Raw genomic sequence first — 22,862 nt, 5'->3', positions numbered from 1 at the left:
GGTTTTGTCATTGCCAGAAAAGCTTTGATCCAATAGAAGCTATGGAAACCAAGACTTCGTAGAAAAAACGTACATAGACATCTGCTAAAGAGCTATAGAAATACGATGACATTAAAACAAAAGTTAGAATGATCTACTTACCTACCAAGCCTATATTCACTGTGTATATGCCTGTATTACAGCGTTGTGATAGCAACACTGTGAAGGAAAAAACTTCCAGTCTTAGTCTATGTTTTCAGATATTTCCAAAGAAGTTATTAACTGTTAAGCTGAAATTTATCATAATACTTCTCAACCCAAACAATCAGATTTTTGTGTTATTGTTAATATGGCACAGTTCCATTTAGCAAGTTCTGAATTATCCAAGTCTGAACCAAAGCAGGTTCTAGGAGCTGCTAGCTTCTATTTTAAGAGCTAAAAATACTTCAAATTATTTTTAAAGCTTGTATCACTCTGAAAGGTATAAATTTAATAACTTTAGTCCACCTGTGGACTGAGGCTTCTGTCTGCAGTATCTCCCTACACAGCTGTCCTGCTGAGCTGAGGAGAAGGCATGAAGGATTGGTTCCTTCTCTGTAGAATCTTATAAATAATGTGATTTGGAAAGACAAATGTCAATTTTCCCATTCATTCTTTTTTTCCCTTAAAAATGCATGTGAAACTAAGTGCCTCCTGCTCATCTTAACCCTAATTCTTTAGGATGCTTAATGCATTTCAGCCAAGTTTCCCACCTCTTTCCTCCCTGTGTTCTGCTATTTCTGTAAAAACGTAAGTTCAGTGTACCCGTAGCCCCAGTGTTGTCTGAATTCTCAGCCTGTAGCCTAGAGAGTAACAACCATCTGGAAGACAAGGACAGACCTGGAGGTACCATGGGACTGGCTGAGTCCTTTCCAATGGCATGTATTTCTTTGAGTGTATAGCCAAATGATGTGCAGGGGGGAGTGGAGTGGCTCACAGGATTCCCTTGCAAGAGGCTTTATGGGTATAATGTAATGGATCATAACCTGTATGTAGCTCTGCCATCCAAGTACAGAAAACACAACAGAATAGCTTGTGTGAGCAGTGGACTCCTGACTTTCAAGGGGGCTGTGTTTGAATGATATTTTCTGTATGTTAATTTATTTTTTAATTCCTGCCACTCCTTCCACCCTCTTCTCCCCAGGCCATTTTCAAATTCAACAAGAGTATGTACCTCCTTAAAGTCAATGTTTGAAAAAAAGGTAGAATGTTCAAGCAGTGCTTAGAGTTTGGGACATAGCCCCTTCAGTGTTTCAAATGCTCTTTATGAATCTCAGTTTTCAGGGCTTGGCCTGTGAAACAGAAGTTTTACCTTTTCTCTCTATATTTGTCTTCTTTCCCACTCTTTCCCCCAGAAGAAGACTCCTACCACAACCACCACCACCCCACCACTTCCTTCCCCAAAAAGGCTGATTTTTTTTCCTGTGTGGGGGGATTTACAGTTGTCAAACTTCTCTCTGTTCTTTCTTTTCTCTGCTCTCTCCTTTCCCATACTCTCCCCTTCTTCTCTTACTCTTCTCCTCTTCTTCCCTTTTCTTCTCTTGTTTGGGTACTTTTAGCATCTGTATTTTAGGGCTCAGCTATTCTAGTATCAGTCAGTCTTGATATTCCATTCTCCTACCCCAGACTTGCAGGCACCACTCCTCTCTTCTTCCATGTGGGGACAGTGAAATAAATGTGGAGGAGAAGATATCCAGATGAAATAAAGATTCAGACAGTTCATAAAATTCAACATAAATTCAGAAGTTCTACAAAGATGGATTCTCCAAATCCAGCCCAGCACAGTGGAAGTTTCTGATTCCATTACTGTGAATAACCATCCAACATGCATTGGCCCCAGCAAAAAATATCTTGTAAATCAGGAAGTGCAGCTCCTGAAGTGGCTTGATGCAGACATTTTCTTCAAACTGTAATCTTCGTGCAAGCTCAGAGAAGATACAGGAAAATGACTCCTGCTCTGTTGTGTAGTGAAAAGTAGTACATAAAGTACACAGAGTTGTAGGAAGATGCAGCACCTGGAAATCTCATCTAGACAAAACTATTATAGAAACTAAATGCAGTAGAAAATAAAAAGGCAGTAGAAGATTTGCTATCAGCTGAAATCAAGATTGGATGCCTTTCTAAACTATAAACTGTAATTCAACCACAAGTTATTTGTTCAATAGAAGAATTATTGCATGTCCTACATTGTGCAGGAAGTCAGAATTATTACTTCCCTTCCTGGCCTTGGACATTATGAGGCAAATCCTGGTCTCAAATCAACTCCTAAAACATCAGTACATGCAGGCTCTGAACTGACAAATATATTTTTACAAAGAAAAATGTTCCAGATCATTTTTACTGGAGGCAAAATTCACAGACCTAACAGATTACTGTGTTTGATAATTTTCTATATGGGGCAGGTACTTAATTTTTTTTTCTGTTTATGTAAACATTCTTGTTTGTATTTAATACCATGAATAATTACTAACAGCAAATCTTATACTATATTAATGTAATAATTAAATAATGCATGCTGGAGAATTTTTAGCATGTTCATAATGCAGAATAAAACACATGGTACTTCAGCAGCTCCTTAGGTCAAATACCTGTGAGTGCAAAAGGAATTTTTCTGTTTTCAATTGAAACAGCTTTCTGAATTTTAAAGCTAGACTAGTATAAAAAGGGGATATGGTCGCAGCTTTTCTCTTTGTCAGAAAGTTACAAAAGATGAAAGTTCATTTGCTAGAAGGATGATTCACAGATTCAGGAGGAAGCTTTGCTGGAAACCAAGCTTTTGTCTAATAGGAAGTGGATAAAAAGATACCACCTTTATTTTAAGAACTGTTTCTCACTTTGTTATTTCAGAGCATTCCTCATTTAGACATTGAAGTGCCTCTTGGCCATTTGTAATTTCTAAAATTTTCCAAATGATTTCTGCTACACTTTTTTAGTTTTAATGACATGGGTGTTTCAGAATACTGATGAGAACTTTGAAAAGCACAATTTTTGCTTCTTTGTAAGAATAGAAAGATTAATCTATTACATCTTGCAAACTTCCAGTTGTTTTTGACGTTACATGCAGTCTTTTGAAAAGCATTTCCATTATTAAATGGTCTCTCAGTATTTGTTCTATTTATCTCTGTATCCAGGCACGTGTATATTTGTCTTGTTTGGCATCTGGTTTCCTCCACTTAGGACTCATTCTGATTTTGCTGATGATATATATGTATGTATGTATCTTCTAAGATGAAGTCACACTAAAATCAGAGTTGGGCACAACTATAGCTGATTGTGATCAATACTGAATGAAAACATCTTCGTGGGATGAAGTATGCAGAATTGCATAATAGATTAATGTATATTGCTTACTGTAAATGTGTATGCATTTTACGGCAGTCATTCCTGTGTATTTAAAAGCTTTGAATAAGAGAAGATGACTCCACACCAGCAGTTCTCATTGAAGATAATGAGGAAGCATAAATATAGAATGAGTAGAAACTTGTAGCCTTGAGGCCAGCAAAATGAGCATTTCCAAGATGTCAGTGTATTCTGAATTTGATAGGTGGGAACGTTGTATTGAGTTTCTTTGTGACAACAAGTCTCAGAAACCAAGGAGAATTCGGAAATGAGGAGCAGTTTCTCCAGATTCATGATTTATGAGACAAAGTGAAATGGGTTAAATAAATACATTGCTGATCAGGTGGCAACTAAGAGGGAAGAGCATTGTAACTTACGTGTATTTGGTGAATGCAGGACCAAAAGGGAGCAGAATTAAGTCCAATACTATAATATATGGATAATTTGAAGCAAGCAAATGAAACTTAGGGAATGAGAACTTAACTGAAACATAATAAAAATTTCCTGACTGGTAGGATTATGTGGATTATTTTTTTTTTCAGTGGAGATAAAACACAAGTTTTTGAGACTTTATAGTTATAGTATATTGTAAAACATACTTTAGGAATGGAATATGTGATATGAAGGTCATGTCTGCTTGGCAGAAGGGGCCAAGAACCTTCAGGAACATTCCCTCATTTCTGTAAGAAATACTCATCACTCACTGTCAATGGAAAGACTTCTTACTTCAGTAGAAATTGGATTTTACTCTGTTTCTGATATGTTTGTGAAACAGAAATAGTGTAATTTGTACTGTGCTTACATAGAAAAGCTTAAAATGAACCAAAGATGGAAAGATATGTTGTGAAACAGAGATAGAAGATGAAACTAATAGGAACCCAACAACCCTGATCATTGACGGGCAAAAATTACAAATCAGTTGGCAGAGAGGAAAGCAGGCAAATCAAGATGTTCCCTTATGCTGATAGATGTATGAAGAGAATACAATCCAGCATGAATTTCAGTCAGATGGAGCCAAACCATAACACCAGCCCTGAATGTGCTTGGATGCTACGGAAGTTTGAATCTGGGTCAACTCCAAACACAGCTCTGTCAGCTCCTTTAAGTTACAGCGATTTATTTTGTATGCAGGATCTTTCACTTTTGTTTTTTTTATTTTCTTTTCCAACCTTGGATCCACCCAAAAGCTCTGAGAAGTCTTAAAGTTTATAGCCTTTGGCTTGTGTTGACAATCAGAATGAGAAGTGAGTGCTGATAAATTGTTTAATAAAATGCTATAGAGCTCTAGTTCTGGCACTTAATGGTATTATGCTCATGCCACAAACCACAGTGAACGAACAGGTATAGCCTCTCCTTTTTTATATTCTTTTCACTTTACAGTATCCAAAGGGCAGATTTCAGGCAGCACATCTCTGACTAATATCATACTTAGTCTTTGTATTTGGTCACCCTTTCATGTTGGATCTTACAGGGTAAAGGAAGAAGTAATCTTTCAGACGTAGTATTTATGATTAAGTTTGGGATTTTTTGTTCTATCAAGAAATAGTTCTCCTTAATTGTCTCTTGAAATCATGTCTATTTCTTGTAAAAATCAAAAACTCTCATACACATTGTGGAAAAAGCTTTGTCAATAGAACAAAACTGTTTATAGTGAATACCGATGTATGCTACTGGTAACTTTGTGCCCTAGCTTTGTCGCTCTTCAAAATATTTTACAGTGAAAGAACCAGATTAATTATGATCTCCTACTAGTTTTGTTTCAGCATCTAACACCTCTATAAAGCATCTAACGTCTTAAATTTAAAATGTTGAGGATTCTTTTCTTTATTATTGTGTTTTCCAACATATGTTTCTTACTTGATAAAAATATTGTGAAATCCCAGTTTTTCCAGAAATAGTTAAATATCTCATGTCATTGATATTAATACCATGGCTACAGTAATTCTAATTATGGAATTAATTTTTCTTCTTTTTTTTCCTCCATGATTTGATTATCCAGAACAATTGTCTTTCCAAATGTTTTCCTTTTTTGTTCACAATAGCTGTGAATTCAGTGGAGCTCTGTATGTTTATAAGCATTTGCATAATTAAATAGCAATTTATTAATAGTATTAGTTAAAAAAAAAAAAGAAATCAGTAATCTGTTCAATGTGCTGAGGAGATGTACTTTACAGCTCTGTCCTGGCAGAGTGACTGGAATGGTGTTGTACGTCAGTTTACTAAATCACACTGAAAAGTCATGTTGCTGTGATTTGCCAAATGGCCTTGCAGCCAGATTTTCTCTCCCCTTTTTCTGTAGCTCTGGGTCTACAGGGTGCAGTCATTTAAAGTTTTCACATTGGACATGGTAGATATAATAATATTATACTCACATTTTTTATATTGAAAATCAAGTGCAAAACCTGTTCATTTTCACTAAATATGTGGAATGAAAATATTCACTGCATTTTAGATAAGATAGCAAATGCTATTTTTTAACAGAGCAATTGGTATTATAGGTAAGCAAAAATTACTTAAATATTTTTAAACATTGTGAGATTTGGTGTTCATTCTCTGATGTGGTTGTTTGGGGTTTCTTTTTAATATCCACAGGTTGTTCGGTGTCACTTCTCTTACTCAGACAAACTGCTCAAGCACTTGGATGATCATCAAAAATCAAGAGTTACATTGGTATCACCATGCTAATCCAATCTTACTGTTGGTGATGTACTACACCCTCGCAACTCTTATCCGTCTCTGGCTACAAGAGCCCATTGTAAGGGTAACTTCCTTCTCTTTTTTAGCACTAATAACTAATGTCTGAGAGACCAGCCAATGCAGACACTTGCTTAGAGAGGTGCAAATATTCAGGAAAGAGTATTAAGGGAAATGGACAACAAGTGCAAGCTGGTACCTTGAATTTGGTCTTTTTGATAAGTGTCTTTGAGAGTTGTATCTTGCAGGGGTTACATGAATATTCTTAAAATCAGCAGAACTATGTATGTAAGGAATGCAATGGCAGAGCATTAATGCTTACTCTGATTTGGAAAGCCAGTATCAATGAAGTACTGCTGGTGCTATTGGATGGAAGGCAAACACCCAGCAGAACTGAAGCAGGATACTCCGCTGGCACAGGATACTCTAAGACAAGACAGAGTTTTGCAATTTTATCACAGAGAAAAAAATTCTTAAAACCTTTTCTTCTGAATCTGTGCACCTGAGTGAAAATCTCAATTTTCATGTAAGAGAAGAGAAAATGGAGATAAAAAGTTTTTACTTCTTCCAGTATCAGAGGAAATATTAGAATCCAAAGGTATCTTAAAAGTTGGAAGTATAAAAAAGATGATCCCTAATGTTACTTATTTTAATCTCCTGATTCTTGAAGGCTTGGCATGAGTTTTAGAGTTCAGGTTTTGTAATGCTGTAAACCACAATGAATATAATCATGACTGAACTGTGAATTAATAGAGTTCGTAGCAGCAAGTAAAAATGTTGAAGGTTTTCTTATTTTAAGGTGGTCTTATTTTTCATATAATGGATAATGTAACAGTTTAACATTTAAAAAAGCAGACAAAATATATCACCTCTGAATTGATTTGTCTGTTGTTTGGGGTTTACATATATTGGGCTTCATAATAACAGGTAAATGATGCCAGAACTGTCAGCTTGAGTTGTTAAAAAAATCATGTCTTAAGTTTCCACAAATCTTCAGACTGGCTTTTCTAAAGTCACAAGATTGTGATCCAGTGCCCTCTGGCACTGGGTTCTTTTAGGGTTTTTTTCCTATTATTTTTTCTGCAGCTGCAGCAGCTGGAAAATTGCTTTTTTTCTTTCCTTAAGTGAAAATTGAGATTCCCAGATAATAATATGATGTTAGCATTGGGACTGTAACTAAAACTTCACATCTCAGAAACTGCATAGTGAAATCATGAGAACTACTCACAGAGGAGTAACCACATGTGAAATGCAGTTAATGGGAGCTGTGTGATCTCAGCACCTCTGGGAATTCATTTCCAGTACCAAGGTTGTTTTCTTCAAATTTTCAGCATCTTAAAGTTTGGGTCTTGGTCTAAGTCAGTTACTGTGCTTTTTCAGTGGAGAGGAATGGGCCTGTCTATCTCAGGACAGACAGAATCCTGCAGGTTCCTCCAGGGACTAGAGAGGAGCTATAGTGGACTTGCCTGCACTTCTTTCTTTTAGATTACTTGTGTTGTCTGAGATGGATATTCCCATAAGACACTAAAATCAGTCTCTGAGAACTGGTGACAAATCAAATGAGAGATGCTTTATAAGCAATTGACCTAGAGCAAGTAAGTATTAAAAGATTAATTTAGGAAGAGTTGATGTCTCTCAAACCCAGGACTACATGAGAGGCAATACAAAGTCTTGGCACTCCCATGGGAACTTCAGATTCCAGAGGAATGATGCTTCCCTCCAAAGATAAATGGGCACTTAAAAAAGAGAACGTTGTAAAGAAAATGATACCCATGCATTAATGCTTATTTTTGATGCGCAGGATGTAGTGAGGCAAATATTTATCATTAGAAAGAAGTGCTGAGATTTGCAAAATTTACCGTATTTTACACACTTTCTCCTTATGTTTTTTTGGTTCTGTTTTGTTCTTGTCTATATGCATTTCGGTTTTCCTTTAGTGATACCATGGATCAGGAATTAATCTTTCTCTTACTAGCTTTCTCCTGGCAGACTCCATTCTCAATTATTTAAATCTAGAAATAATTGTATTCCAGGTTTCATTGAAAGGTATTTTGACTTGTAAATTTGTGGTGCATTTGATTCATTATGTTGCTAAGTATATAACCTGCCTTTGCAATCTCCAGTGATTTCAAAGTGACATTGTAGTTAGGATCTCACCACTAAGCTACCTATAGTTGGATGGACGGCAAAGACAGTATGCCAACTGCTGTAAAGCAGTTGTTCTCTGCATACTGCTGTCATGTACAGTTAAAAGTAGCTCATTGTAGAAGTTTTACTCAAAAGAATCTCTTGAACAAAACCTGTTTTGAACAAAATGTGTGATAGATTATCATAAGGGGATCTTTATTCAGTCTAAAAAGATGTACTTAAGCTAAATATAATATTGGCATAGCAGATTCTAAAAACAGAGTAAGAAATGTAGACCTAAATCTTGATTTTCAGGCTAAGTTTTCTGTGTGTGTGCATTTGTCCCTTTTTCAAAGTATGGCATGTATGAGATTTTAGTGTACAGTCTCTGTGTGGGATTCTGTATGGATTTTACTCATGCAAAACGCCCTTGGCGGTCAGTGCAAGTTTTACTTTTCTTATGCCCGCTGTTTTGGATCCTGATTTGCTCTAACGTTGAGTCTTGTGAAATTCTACCTCTGTAAAGAAGAAGCAGCAATCTGCCTCTGGAGATTTCAGCTCATAATTTTAACTGTTAGTTCTGAATATATGAATAGGTCCCATTCATTCCGTCCAGTGAGTGGTAAGGAATAGTACAGAAGCCAACAGAGTTACAGCAATTTAATGTAGAGTCCTATTATAGAATTTTTAGAATTGTTTGAGTTAAGAGTCATTTGAGAGTTGCTCAGGTAGTAGAAGAACTGGAAGAATTAGACAAGTCAAAGAACTCTCATAAAGAAGTTGTGATCATATGTTTAGTACTGTGTTTTCTGACTTTTCTTCCTCTGATGAGGAAGAGAAAACAAGATTTCTCACTCTTCCCTATAGTTTCTTAGTCAAAAAATACATTACTAAAAATCATTGTCTACATCTTAGGTCTTTTGGTTTTGGTTGTTTGGTTTTTTTTTGTTACCTGGTGCCAAACTAAATGCTGTTGATAAACAGTTCTTTATGGTCCACGTTTATATTAAAGTTTCAAATGTCAGTGACAAGTATTTTAAGCACAGAATCAGTTTATTTCATCTTACTTAGGAGTGCCCTTTTACAATCAAGTATAAATACACAATCGTATGCAAAATGTGCTACAATTGCCTCTGAAAAGTAAAACTAAATTAATAAGCATTGTTTATCTAAATCACGATTTAAAATATAGGACCTAACTGTTACTATCTGAATGGGGAGACTTTCAAAACCAGCTAGGATGTTTGGATGTCCTGTTCCCATGGGTAGCTTTGCAGACCTCTGCCCAGCATCCTAATTTATTCTTATTCTATTGCATCAGCTGATTTTGCATAAGCAATGAGAACACCAGCTAGTTCCCATTAAAAGTGTAATTTGGGTCCTTGCCTTTGAAACACCTCGAGTTCAGACAAAAACTAGTTTTACACCATGAGGTATCTCTTTGTTGGCAGTAAATAGAGTTTAAGTAAAGCAGCAAGTACCAGGGCAAATGGATATTTCTGTTGCAAACCAAGTCAACTTAGTAAAACTTCATTTGAAGCAGAAATACAAGCATCTGCTAAGTAGAAAGGGCAAAATGGGCAAAAGAAAAATTTTAAGTCCTTCCAAACAGACCATTCAGGTTGAAGTAAAATATGACAATTAGTTGACTGGTTGTTTTGTAGATAATAGCAAGGTAAGTTCAGAATAATGCTACTAAAGCTGGTGTGAAATCTGTAGTTTGGCTGCAGCCCAGCAATGTTCCTGAACCTTCACTTAAGTTCCAGTGAAGTCAGTAAGACCATGCCCCAGGTTCCAGGTTCCACAAGCACTTGTGTACTTTGCTGAGTAGGGGTGGGTTTATGAAGCATGAATGAAGCATAATGAACCTTACAGCTGCATGAATGACGATTTGGCTAAATATGCTGAACAACTGATATCGGTGGACAATTGAGAGGAAGTAGAGTTTTTCTAATTCTTTGGATTTGGTAATTCAAAGTTTGTTGAGCTTTGGTAAGTTCAACAGCAATGTAGAACTCTACTTGAGCACTTTTCCTATTAGAAGTACACATGTGTATATTTAGTACTACAGCACTTTTTTCACAGAAAAAGAGGTTTTTTAAAGCAGTACTTTGAAGCACAGGTAAGTCTACTTTTCAGTCCTCACCATTCCTGCTAATTGAGAGATAAACATCCAGGCATTAATGGATGTCAGAGTGGAATAGCCACTACTATAATTAATCCATAATATTCACCTTATGTTCTCGCATACCTTCCTCTGAAATGTTGAATACCTTTATTTCCATCAGAGCCAAAAATCTACAAGCCACATGAAGTCTTGGGGGGAGAGGAGAAACCAGAAAACTAAGGAAGTAGAAAGGGAAAATAGTAATGAAAATAAAAAGTAGGGTCGAGTTCTGTGGTTCAGAATGAGAAATTGGGCAAAGGCAGAGAGCAGAGTTAACTTCAGTAGTGACAGCTTCTCCCTGATGGTATCCCAGGGCTAGTGAGTCCTGCCAAGCAACACTATGCTGGACATGCTCACACTTTCCTATGCAGCCCACTGGCTCCAAAGCACTCCCTTCCTCATTTTGGTGCCACATGGTTGAGCTTCCTCCTCTCACTGGTATGAACAGCAAGGTTTGGTGCTTTGTGGCAGCTCAGTTGGGAAGTTCAGGGAGAAAAAGGCTCAGTGCAGGAAAACGTTTGAAGGAGCCTGAAGAAGAGTTGTAACCTTGCATGGTTCATATAGATTTACCCAGGTTTCCCACTTGTCACTGTGGTATAGGAACATCCATGTTAAGTCTATTTAGGAGGCCCCATACCACTGCTGGGCCATTGAATTAAGATGCAGTTCAGACTAGTGCATTAGCAATACTCCTCAATTTAGTGATAATAGTTCCTGTCACAGATGAAGAAGCAGAGCATGTGGATCATAGGCAATCACAGAGTCATAGAATAGTCCGAGTTGGAAGAGACCTCTGAAGATCTTCTAATGCAACTTCTTGTGAGAGCAGGGCCTCAGATTAGGTTGTCCATGGTGAAGTCTTGGATGTTTCCAGCAAGGGCAGCTAATGCCACTGATTTATTGTTGTCGTGGTTTGAGCCCAGCCGGTAACTCAGAACCACACAGCCGCTCGCTCACTCCCCCCCCCCCCCCTTCTTCCTCCCCCCGCTCCCGGAGGGATGGGGAGGAGAATGGGAAGAATGCAACTCCCACGGGTTGAGATAAGAGCAGTCCCGCAACTAAGGTATAACACAGAACCACTACTGCTACCACCAATGATAATAACGATTAGTGAAATAACAAGGGGAGAGGATACAATTGCTCACCACCCGCCGACCGATACCCAGCCCGACCCGAGCAGTGATCTGGGCCTTCCGGGTAACTCCCCCCGGTTTATATACTAGGCATGACGTGCTGTGGTATGGAATACCCCTTTGGCTAGTTTGGGTCAGGTGTCCTGTCTCTGCTTCCTCCCGGCTTCCCCTCCTCCCTGGCAAAGCATGAGACTGAGAAAGTCCTTGGTTGGAATAAACATTACTTAGCAACAACTAAAACCATCGGTGTTATCAGCGTTGTTCCCAGGCTGAAAGTTAAAAAACACAGCACTGCACCAGCTACTAAGCAGGAGAAAAATGACTGCTATAGCTGAACCCAGGACAATTGTTCTCATGGGTTTTTTGTTTTTTTGGAGTTTTGTTTTTTTTTTTTTAATTTTTAATATCCAGAAGACATTTCTCTGAATCTAATTATGCCATTAGCCTCTTGTCTTATAACCATGCCTTCCTGTGAGCAGAGTGCCTCTGTCTTCTCTAAAACTGCAGTTTAGGTATTGGAAGGCTGGAAAAGAACCTAATTCCTGTATCCTTCAGCTTCTCCAACCCCTTAATCATCTTGGCAATTTTCTGCTGGACCATCTCCAGGTTTTCCATGTCTCTCTTGAGTTGGGGGATGCCAGAACTGAATTGTAGGTATGGCCTGGCACTTGCCAGGTGCAGTGGAATAATCACATCCCTTGATCTGCTGGAAGTATTCTTGCTGATGCAATCCAGGACATGTTTGCCTTCATCACTGCTGGAGTTCACTGCTGGCTCATGTTCAGCTTGCTCTGCACCGGGACCCCCTGAGCCTGTTCCACAGAGCTGCTTCCCACACAGTCTGTCCACAGCCTTTACTGTTATGTGGGTTTATTTCAGATGCAGGACTTTACCTTTGTTAAACCATGTGCATTTTTTGTTGACCCATCTCTAGCTTGTCTCTGTATGGTGGCTTTTGCTTTTGGCCCATCCACCTCACCTCCCTGTTCAGTGTCATTCACAAACTTTGTGTGGGTACAATTCCATCCAGATAGTTTTGAGGGTACTGAATAGTTCCAGACCTCGTGCCAGTCCCTGAGGAACTCCACTCTTGACAGACTACCATTTTGGCTTCTAGTGATTGCCCTGCTTTGTGCAAGAGAGTGTAGCTAGTCCTCTACTCATCTCGTTGGCCATCTGTCAGGTCCTTATCTTACTCGATTGTAAGAAAAGGTGTTGTGGGACAGTGTGTCAAAGATGCTAAAATCAAGGTAACTGACATCCACAGCTCTCCTTTCATCTACTCAGCCAGTCATTTCAGCATAAAAAGCACTCAGGCTATTCTTGGTAAATCCATAGTGGCTTTTTCCATTCACCTTGTCCTACATGTGAGCATGAGCACAAACAGGTATTTCTGTGACTTGACTCAGAAGCGAGACTAAGATGAGCCTAAGTAGATGACCAGCACCGACTAGTTTGGTATATGTTGAGGCATGGAATGGTGAATTAGGTTAGCCTTAAGCAGTAGATATGTTTGCTCGAAAGGTCTTGATCTTCTCAGTTCTTCAGTTTTTTAGTGAAGAAGAATTGGCTTTTCACATATATAGGCAGATGAGAAGAGTGAATTTTCTTTCAATACACTTCCTTGAAAATTAAACATCTGTGTACTAGCTTAAGGTATGACTATATAGTAAGGTAAGATAGTATGTGGAGGTCTGTGTAGTTTTGGTGTCTTGTAGCTATCAGGAAACATCTTGGCATCGATGGACCAGCAGTTATAGAAAAGCTCTGCCATCATTTCTGAAAATGTCATTTCAGTAAATGTCATCTCTCATACATAGATTGCATTAGACACTAATTAAAGACATACTTTGGAGAGGGAGCACCGATTAGGGGAAAATTTAAATTCCTCTGGTAAGACTGTTATTTAGAGAGCTGTAACTAGTCTTGTCATTTGTATTGTTTAGCAGATGCCTGATGAAGAGAAATCTCTTAGCAGGGAAGATGACAAAGAAATAGCCTGCAGCCCAATTCCAATGACAGCAGAGAGAAGACGCAGTCTGTGGTATGCAAGCCACTATACGACTGATGAGAGAAAAGTAAGGCTGGAGGGGAAAGGGTCTCTGCATTAATTGTATTTCAATCAGTTAGTTAATTTTATCACACTTACTTTGAAATTAAGGGAAGCAGCATTATATATGTTGCAAATAAGAAGATCATGTGTGATCATATAAATCAGGTAAAATATGAAGTCTGTGTGGCAGAGTAGTAATATATTTTGTAAAAATTAATAAAACAAAAATGAGAGCCAGTGTAGCGAAGTAAAGAAAGAGCATGCTCTATGTTTTTGGCTTCTGCATGTAAGAAGTTTAGGGTCAGGCTTTTGGCATGAGGCCATTATCTTGTGCAAAACAGCTAGAAAGTTTGTCAGGGAGCTTAATCCTGATGTTAAGATCTGATCTGCCTTGTAACTACTAATTAGCATTGTCATTGGTAAGGGGCGACTGCCAGTTTATCTTCCTCCAAACTACTGGTGTCCTTGGTGAATATTTATAGCAGGGCAGTTAAGGCAATTGGTGTAAAAGCCTCTGGAAAGGTCCAGCTTTCTGCCATCTGTGCTCACCAGATGTGGTGCAAAATCTAATTTGATGAGTCACAGTTAAATTTGGGATCCACATATACTCAAGCCACATATACTCAAGCCCCAAGAACTTCACCATAATAATAGTAATGGTAAATGGGCTGGCAAATGAATGAAGTATCACATTGTCTATTAGTATAAACATTTCATTGGAAGTATTTTTATAATTACAGCAATTCTAATGATCACTTAAAAACTTAGTTTTTAAGCATTGGATCATTAGAAAGACATTAGAAAGCAGTTAATCAGTATCATGGCGTACTGATTAATTCTTTGACCTAGAATCTAAAATTTCAGTGCAACACTCTCAGTTTTGATGTAGAATTCACAGGAACATACAGTAAAGGTATGTCAATGCTATGGCACACTAAATATAATTTTATTGATCATAGTGTACAATTCTGCTGGCTTTTTAAGAATTCTTTCTGAATTTCTTAATGCAAATCTGCAAAAGTCACAAAACATGCATGCATGTGTTCAAAAAGTTAGACTTATTAATGCTTGAGCCATGCTTTTTAATAATTTGTCCTTGCATTGCTTTTTGCAGCTTCTGTCAATGACCCAAGATGAATACAAGCCGTCGGATGTTAGTATACCACTAGTCTTTGTAATTTTGTAATTCTCCTTAACGTGTGTAAATACAGATTACACTGATATATACAGATAAAGCCTTAGATGACATTTTTTAAGACATCTTTTTTATGGTTAGCCTGCCATTTACCCTATAACCTGATTATCTTAAATACAATTGTCTTTTGCTTCCTTAATAATTGCACTGAGAAACCACTGATTAGCCCTGAAATTGATCATTTGAAATTAAACTGCTTGTAGTAGTACCACCTGGCAAATGATCTTTGCTATTTCATTGGGTTTAAATAAGATATCAAAATATGCTTTCTAATGCAAGCCATCTTTAAACTTGATTTAGCTTCTTTGCTGTATTTTTTCTTTCATTCATGTTGAAATGCTGAGGCCCTTAAAGCATGACTGGCAACACATGAGTTTAATTTACAGATTACAGAAAATCCAAGTCCTTGTTTGAACAGACAGCAAATGATCCATTTTTCTTGACTGCTATAGACTATAGCAGACTCTGAAAGCAGAAACATCCCCTTTTTTCATTATGCACAGAAGAATGAAAGATGCAGATGAACCTTGGGAACAGCTATAACCAAATCTGAATGTGCTTCACAGCCTGTGCTTGGTGTAGCTGCTGGATATTATAACCCAGATACTGTGCATAGTTTCAACAGGCAAAATATGTTCCTATCTCACAGACTAAGCAGAAGTCAGTCATCAGCATGTATGACCATGAGTAGCCCACCGCATGTGAATTTCTGCCAATACGAGAGATATTTATGATTGTGGTTGCTGGAGCCCGAATCCAAACAAGCACAAGGGCTGAAATTTAAGTTACAAAATTAAAACAATGAAAGAGTGTTAAATTAGTACTACCAAGTGGCATAAATGTGGCACCAAAACCATTAATTATCCAATTGGTTTTATTAACAGCAGCAAATGTAGATCTCACTAGTAATAATTTAAAATGGAAAGTAATTCATAACCATGGTTTTCATAACTACTGGAAATAATTAAATGTGATCTAAAGTCTGAAAATCTTGTGTTAGTTTGCCTAAGAAGGAAGATAAATTTTTGGTTACAGCTTTAGCTTAAATGCAGGAGATATAATGTACATTTCTAGCTTGGCTGTAAAAAGCTAATTTAACCTGGGAAATACAGGATGTCTGAAGATGAGCTCGCTGAGTTACTGTTTGTGCACTGAGCCATTCGGTCAAATTTAGCCTTCCCCAGCTGTGGATGTGTTAACTTAGTTCACCTTTACATTTTTCTTTACATTTAATTTCATAGGTAAGAGAGGCCAAGAGCATGCCCCAAAACAGTCATTTACCATGGCTCAGCTGACTGCAGTAACTTAATTGCTTTTGCTTGTGCATCCACAGTTTTATTCCTTCGCAGACTGCTTGTGTGTAAATTGAAGTGTTACTTAATGCAATGTGACATTCTGGGAATTTGAAAAAAATAATTGAAATCTCTTAAAGGAAATATTTACAGAAGTTCAAAGTTGCAAAGCAGCATTTTACTGTTTGCTAAAAAACTTCACTGAAACAGATTTGTAATTCTAGTGATATTGCATAAAAATCTAACAACAGTTGATTTTGGAAGCTGTCATGCACTACTTTTGCATGCAACATGACTATAACATACCAATTTATTTGGAAGGAAGTAACTGCAGGTCCTTTAGCATTGGTCCTTTTAGGTCCTTTTTTAAGGTCCTTTAGCATTGTCAGATTCTAACAGTAGCATAGCACAGAAGTAGGAGTCACATTCTCCTGAGAGCCACCCTAACTGCAGTGCCTCCCTCTGATGTCCTGGCAGGTGCTGCTGGTAACAGTGAATGGGAACCCTGCTGACTACCACACCATCCATCCTGCACTGCCATTAGAAAATGGTCCGGCCAAAGCAGAAATGTACTCAACACCACAGTACAAATGGGAGCCTTCAGATGACGTGTCAGGTAGTGAATTCCCTGGGAATTATCCTTAGTTCCATATTTTTTCATATTCTATGTCTCCAGTACTGCCTCTAGCATTTTGGGGTTTGGTTTCATTTTGGTAAGCTGTTTGGCTTGTTGAAATTAAGTAATTGCTGGTACCTTACAATGATGGCTGATCACATGGCAATTTTGTATACTGGGCTGTAGGCATATACTATCCAAAATACTTTGCCTACCAACACACTGACTGTGGGGTTTGTGTTGCTTTAGTGTACTCAAATGTAATTTTTTTGGACTCGCATCTTGAGTTTGCTGATTGCTGTAGAAGTAGCCATCAGAGTGATTGCAAGTAAAATCATTAGAGGAGAGAGTGCATCTGGTACCTTTAGACCAGCATGAATTGCAAATAAGAATTTCTTTTTCTACTTAGAAAAGGAAGAGGAGGAGGAGGAGGAAGAGGAAGAGGAAGTTACTCAGGAGGAAAAAGAAAATGTTAAATTACATGCCTTGGTCTCTGTGTTTCAGTTTATCATGAAACAAAGTTACATTTGTGCTCTGATAGCTATGATGGTAAGTAGTGGCAACAACAACAACAACAAAATACTGTTAATTTTACAAATAAATGCATCTTCTGAATGTTTTCCTGAAAGTCTCATTGGATGGTTTTCAGTAACTGTTTGCGTTAGGGTTAGAAATTATCAATATGGTGTCTACATCATTTTGGGTCTGGTTTAGGTTATTAATGCATAATTCCCAGCCTTATTATAGATCTATAAACAGGGCAACACGTGGGGTTCTGGGTAAACCATCACATTTCCAGGACTGGGAGTCCTGGGTTTTGTTTTCTCTTGCATGTCAGAAAACCACTGGGACCCAGTTTTTTGTCAATTCCCCAGCTCTACATAAGCAGGCTTGTCATGCTTTTACTTCATGCAGAAATTTGCCTACAAAATTAAAGCATTTCATAGCAATATAGTGAATTTTTTAAAATATAGTTCCTACTTCAGGCTGAAGCATGTGTCCAGTTACTCACTGAGAAGAAAACAACTGTAAAGCCTGATTTCCTATATTGACACAGAAATGTCTCAAGAAAAACACAACTTCATGACAAGCAATATTTTGCTATTGTTTTACTTACCACCCTTATTTTTTTTCTTGTGTTGTTACTTGCTTTTGAGCCGACTTGATGCAAATACCTTGAGCTGCACTGTAGCAAGTTTTCAGCATAATGTTCAGATCTCTCCCTGTATTCCCAATGCAAGCTTTGTTTTTACTGTTTTGGAAAGGTTTCAACTGTGATGAAATTAACCATAAAGGTTCTTGGCCCAACTTTGCATTAAAAACGGTAAAACAAATTAGCTTGGCTGCTTCTTGTTTGCATAAAGTTTCAAACTTAATTTTCTGTCCTTTAACAGGAAAAGTTTCTCCACTAAATTAAGCAGACTCCTTGTGCAGAATCTGGATCTGGTTTGATGAGTTCTGAGATGTTAGCAAAGTAGTTATTTTCATATTGATACAGGGCCTCCTTTTCCTATTTGCAAAACTCACATACTTCATATGATCTGCATTTCCTTTTTAATTCATTTCTAGGGTCATATCTCTCAATATCAAAGGAGGAGATATATTTAAAGAGTTTTCTTGTAGTTTAATATTGAGATATTACTAGCTTTTTTCTTAGTGGAGAAATACTATCCCGATTTTATATGACCCAAATTAATTTATGAATTTATTTATGGTGTGATCTGATGCAAGGTCCACTTATACTGTAGCCAAAGACAGCTTAGTGTAAGTTATTTCTTATAAGGGGACAAAAAAGTAGCATATTAGTGTTTTTCATATAATGTTTAAAGACATCATTCCCAAGGGAACTGAGCTAAACTGAAATATTCTTAATGTTTCATACTTTTCCATTTAAACAGAAAAGGGATCTAAAATGTTTTATTGACAGTTATTCCACAGTTATACCAGCATATAAATAGATAAATTTAGTCGTAAATCGGTAACACAGTGTTAATAAAAAACACTTAAAACCCCAATCCTTTTCCTCAAGTGTCGAATAGAGCAATTTTCAGTAGCTGATTTCTGCAAGTTACAGGAAACATTCTATAGTTGTGCGTATTTCAGGCAATTTAACATGGTTAGTGTAGACTGAATGTTCTTCTGGTTCGGTGTGTGCAGTATGTGCATACCATAGCTTTCCAATTTAAATTGATTCCACAAAAGCTAGAAGTTAGCTGAGTTTTGTAAGTCTGTTGAAGGGCTTGAATGTAGCATCTGTTGATACAGTATGTTGATGTTGGTATATTTTGATATTCCTACTCTGAATTCTTTGCTGCTGTTTTGCAAGAAGATCTTGTGTGCCCAAAAGTCAGTCTGTATTTTCTATCTTAGTTTGGTGTAATGGGAAGCAATGAGTTTGCTTGTAAAACTTACCAAGGTGCAATTAATGCACAAAGCAGGGTTTGCCCTCAGCTGTGGACTTCTTAAGACTCTACTTTCTGCATGTTCTTCAAAGGCTTTATTGTAGCTGGCTAAGGAGCTCATTAAGGTGTGTGAAAGTCTCATGCCAGTGAAAATGTGCCCTAAGTAGAGAAGTTTGTAAATGGCAATTTGCATCAATGTTGTTCCCGAATGTATCTGTAAACATTTTTCTTCTCTTTCCTCCTTCCACAAGGCATGGAGTATCACGTATCACAGCTGGTTAACTTTTGTGTTACTGATCTGGTCTTGCACACTGTGGATGATTCGAGACCGAAGGAAATACGCCATGATCAGTTCCCCATTCATGGTTTTCTATGGCAATTTACTGCTCACATTGCAGTATATATGGAGTATTGAGCTCAAGAATGATGAGCTTCCTCAAGTATCTGGTTTTTTAGAAAGAAAGGAACCTGGGGAGTTGGCATCAAAGGTAGGTGTTACAAATAGCTGAGATCTATTTACAAAACCACAAAATATGTTGTGATTAAAAATGTGGATCTCCTGGCACTTCTTTAAGAGTGAATCTTCAGTATTCCGTATAACCATGTTCAGTAGCAGTTTTACAATAAAGGATAAGTGATTTAAAAATAGTGTTCAGAAAATTAATTCTTGCTTTTTATGCTAATACCAAAGCAAATGTTTCAGACATCTTTGTAGATTTTTGTGTTATTTCTGTAGAAAATCCTTAGTGGATGGAAATTATTCACTTGTTTGGTTTTATAAACTGGATACAAAACTAGATGTGATATGATTTGTTAGATTAATACCCATGGGATGTCAGGTCTGTCTCTGAATATGATGGCAGGTGGAATTGCAGTGTCATTTTAATCACCAATACTACTCACGCCCGTATGATTTCACACAAGCAGTAGTACAGAGTTGTGATTGAGCTTTCATTCTTTATCCTTACACCTGAAGCAGCATAAGTTGGAATCCATTTCAGGTCAGAAACAAGAGTCTGTTGACCTCAGTGCATGATATATTATTTTCTTTGATGTCTTGAAAGCACTACAAAACGCATTTTGTTTGGCAAGTTTGCCTTTGGGGGAGGGAATGAGCATAAATAGGAAGTTGTTTCCTAGAGCACCCAAGAGGCATGTCTCAGAGAGCACATCTAGTTGGCACGGCTCCCCTTACACTAAGTGAATCACTTCCCTTGTGACTCCTAATTAACATTTAAGGTGATTCTGTAAGTCATCTTCCTTGTTGGCAGTGCCCTTTGGACAACCATGTCTGAGTCTTTAATGCATTTGAAAATTAGTGAGTGCTGTATTATTTTTTCTTAAAGGTAGGGCTAGTTTAGTAAGAGACCTAAAGCTCAAGGGGTTCTGCAAGAGAAGTTCTACAGTTTCTGTCAATAACTTTATAAATCTCTAAGGACTTTTAACTGTCTTAACACATCAGCCCCTTTGATGTTGTTTCTTACTAGCTATATCATCAAACATCTAAAGCTAGCTGGTGTCAAAAAAAGAAGCTGTTGTGTATTTATGATAATTTGGCTGCACCTATAAAACTAATAGAAGATACCTAATGCTGGTTTTTAGGCTGAATACAATGCACTCTGTAAATTTTACAGAATCACAGGGTGGTTGAGGCTGAAAGATTTCTGGAGGTCATCTGGTCCACTCCCCTACTCAAGCAGCGCCATCTAGAGCTGATGGCCCAGGACAATGCCTAGATGGCTTTTGAATATCCCCTGGAAGGGAGACTCCACAAATCACAACCCCTACCTTCACATTTTCCCAGCCCGTGCTTTGTAAAGAGCCCCTGTCTCTCTATGTGGCTATGCAAACCATCACACCCCATCTCTGTGATCCCAACAAGATCGTAGCCCTGCACAGAGGTCTCTAATTCCTTCTGTTTATTCCCCATGCTGCATGCATTAGTGTGCAGGCACTTCGGAGAGGCACCTGGCATAGTGATTTCCCAGAAAGGATTTGGAAGGTTTCCCTGTAGTGGTGCCTTGAAGGCATTTCCTTGCTTCTGTACAAATGCTTGAGGTGACCTTGCATAAGCCCTGTTTTGCTGATTATGTGTTTCCTTTTGTTCGCATTGCCCCAGACACCCTTTGCTTGTCAGCCTGTCCATCGCTCCCTCTCAAGGCTGCTATTAACTCTGTCCCTCCCTGTTATTCCTAGTTTAAAGTCCTTTTAATAATGGTTGAATTTAAATAAAGGTTCAATACTGTATCCTTCAAAGAAACGAAAATAGAAAGAAATGTCCAGTAATTCTTTCTGCATAATTTGCTGCATACTGTGTGGGTGTTTTCTGGTCTCAAAAGGAAATAAAATGGATACTGTAAAAGGTGACTAAAAACATTTCTTTGATGTGCATCCCTTCAAGACTTTTCTTGGTGCCAGCTCTGGCTCTGGAAATGCCAAAGAGAACAAGGAGTAAATGCAACAAGGAGATGGAGCTAATCACTGCAGAACAAATCTGTGGTTTACAATATCAAAGGTTTGTGTTGCAAAAGCCAGAGCTCCAGGAGATCTCTGGAGAAGCTGTGACAATTCACACAGGCTGACAATCTTCTCCTGCAGCTCAGCAATAGCTGCAGTATCAGTGAAAACAACTGTCGCTAGCCTGGGACCTCTCCTTTCCCCCATGAAATACTTGCATATTAGAAGAAAAACAAGAGAGTTCTTTACGTTGTACTACTGGCCTTGTCATTCTATTGAGTGCAAAATACTTGCTTCTTACATGCTTCCTATTTGAGATTTTATTCTTTTAAATAGTGAAGTAAGTCATCTTCTGCACCACTGGAATCAGTGGAAACTGTATAATGTAAGCATAAAATCAAGTGTGTGATGAATGGTCATCATGCTGTTTTCTGAATTTTGGCCAGCAGTATTGCAACCTGTTGAATTTAGCTTTTTGCAAAACACAGAAATGCACTCATCATTGAAGAAATTTATTTATTTCTAAGATCTCCTGCTGTTATTGAATTATTATCTCTTAAAGCTCTTCAGAAAATTAAGAGCCATCTTAAATCTTGTAACTGCTCCAAATTCAAGGCATATTCAGTTTACTGGGTCTTCTGTAACTTAAAGACATATAAAGAAATTTTTTTTATTTTTAAAATTAATTGTGTTTAAGCACCTGAAGTACCAAACCTCCTAAATCAAAAGATTTAGGCTATATCACACCCTAGTAAGGACAATAACACTCACCTGCTTGTGCTTCTTCCTTGAAAGAAGGGAAAACTGAACGGAAGTGGACAAATGTGAATGATTCCAATCAATACATAATGAGAAGATCCTTAAACTTAAGACAGTAGTTTCAAACTGAATAGAATGGGGTAGAATAAAACCATATAGGTAAATACCTTTAAGAAAAGATGTAGAGCAATAAATTATTCCTCAGTGGAAAACTGCAAATGAAATAAAGTTGGTTTTAATGCAGGATGTTTCCTAAATTACTTTACTTCCACAAAGGTGCTCTTTGACACTGATGCCATCATTGCCATTTTCTGATGGATAGAGAAAACAAAGGCATGCAAAATTCATGAAAATGTATTTTTGTATTAGTAGGATGTAGGATATACAATTAGTCTGTTGTTTTTGTTTTGGTTTTTGTTTGCAGATTCTTTTCACAATTACTTTCTGGCTACTGCTTAGGCAACACCTCACTGAACAGAAAGCACTTCAGCTAAAAGAAGCTATTTTATCTGAGGTCAAAGTTGGAAGTGAAGAAAATGAAGAAAAAGGTAAAGCCTGATTCAATTTAGTCCTTCAGTCATGATAGAAGTTACAGTTACTACATTTCTGT

General features: G+C 37.6%; 1 protein-coding gene across 16 annotated transcripts in view; it reads left to right on the top strand.

Annotated features, from left to right (window-relative positions):
- Window positions 1-22,862, top strand: part of PIEZO2 (piezo type mechanosensitive ion channel component 2) — a 321,453-nt gene that overhangs the window by 213,919 nt on the left and 84,672 nt on the right. For 9 of the 16 annotated variants that reach the window (XR_003993421.1, XM_030499074.1, XM_030499064.1 and 6 more), the window contains 7 exons: window positions 5,950-6,118; window positions 13,428-13,556; window positions 14,646-14,684; window positions 16,496-16,634; window positions 17,044-17,183; window positions 19,288-19,524; window positions 22,677-22,800. Coding sequence is in view for 15 of the 16 variants with exons in the window: in XM_030499074.1 (XP_030354934.1) it covers window positions 5,950-6,118; window positions 13,428-13,556; window positions 14,646-14,684; window positions 16,496-16,634; window positions 17,044-17,183; window positions 19,288-19,524; window positions 22,677-22,800 (977 nt within the window). In the remaining variant the exon portion in view is untranslated. Of the gene's footprint in view, window positions 1-5,949; window positions 6,119-13,424; window positions 13,557-14,645; window positions 14,685-16,495; window positions 16,635-17,043; window positions 17,184-19,287; window positions 19,525-22,676; window positions 22,801-22,862 lie in introns of all 16 variants that reach the window. The other 7 variants (XM_030499098.1, XM_030499054.1, XM_030499029.1 and 4 more) reach the window with 4 other exon arrangements.

This window comes from Strigops habroptila, chromosome 1, assembly GCF_004027225.2.
Source record: "Strigops habroptila isolate Jane chromosome 1, bStrHab1.2.pri, whole genome shotgun sequence".
NCBI lineage: Eukaryota > Metazoa > Chordata > Aves > Psittaciformes > Psittacidae > Strigops > Strigops habroptila.
Note: the sequence above shows the minus strand (reverse complement) of the source record. Positions and strands in the feature narration are given on the sequence as shown.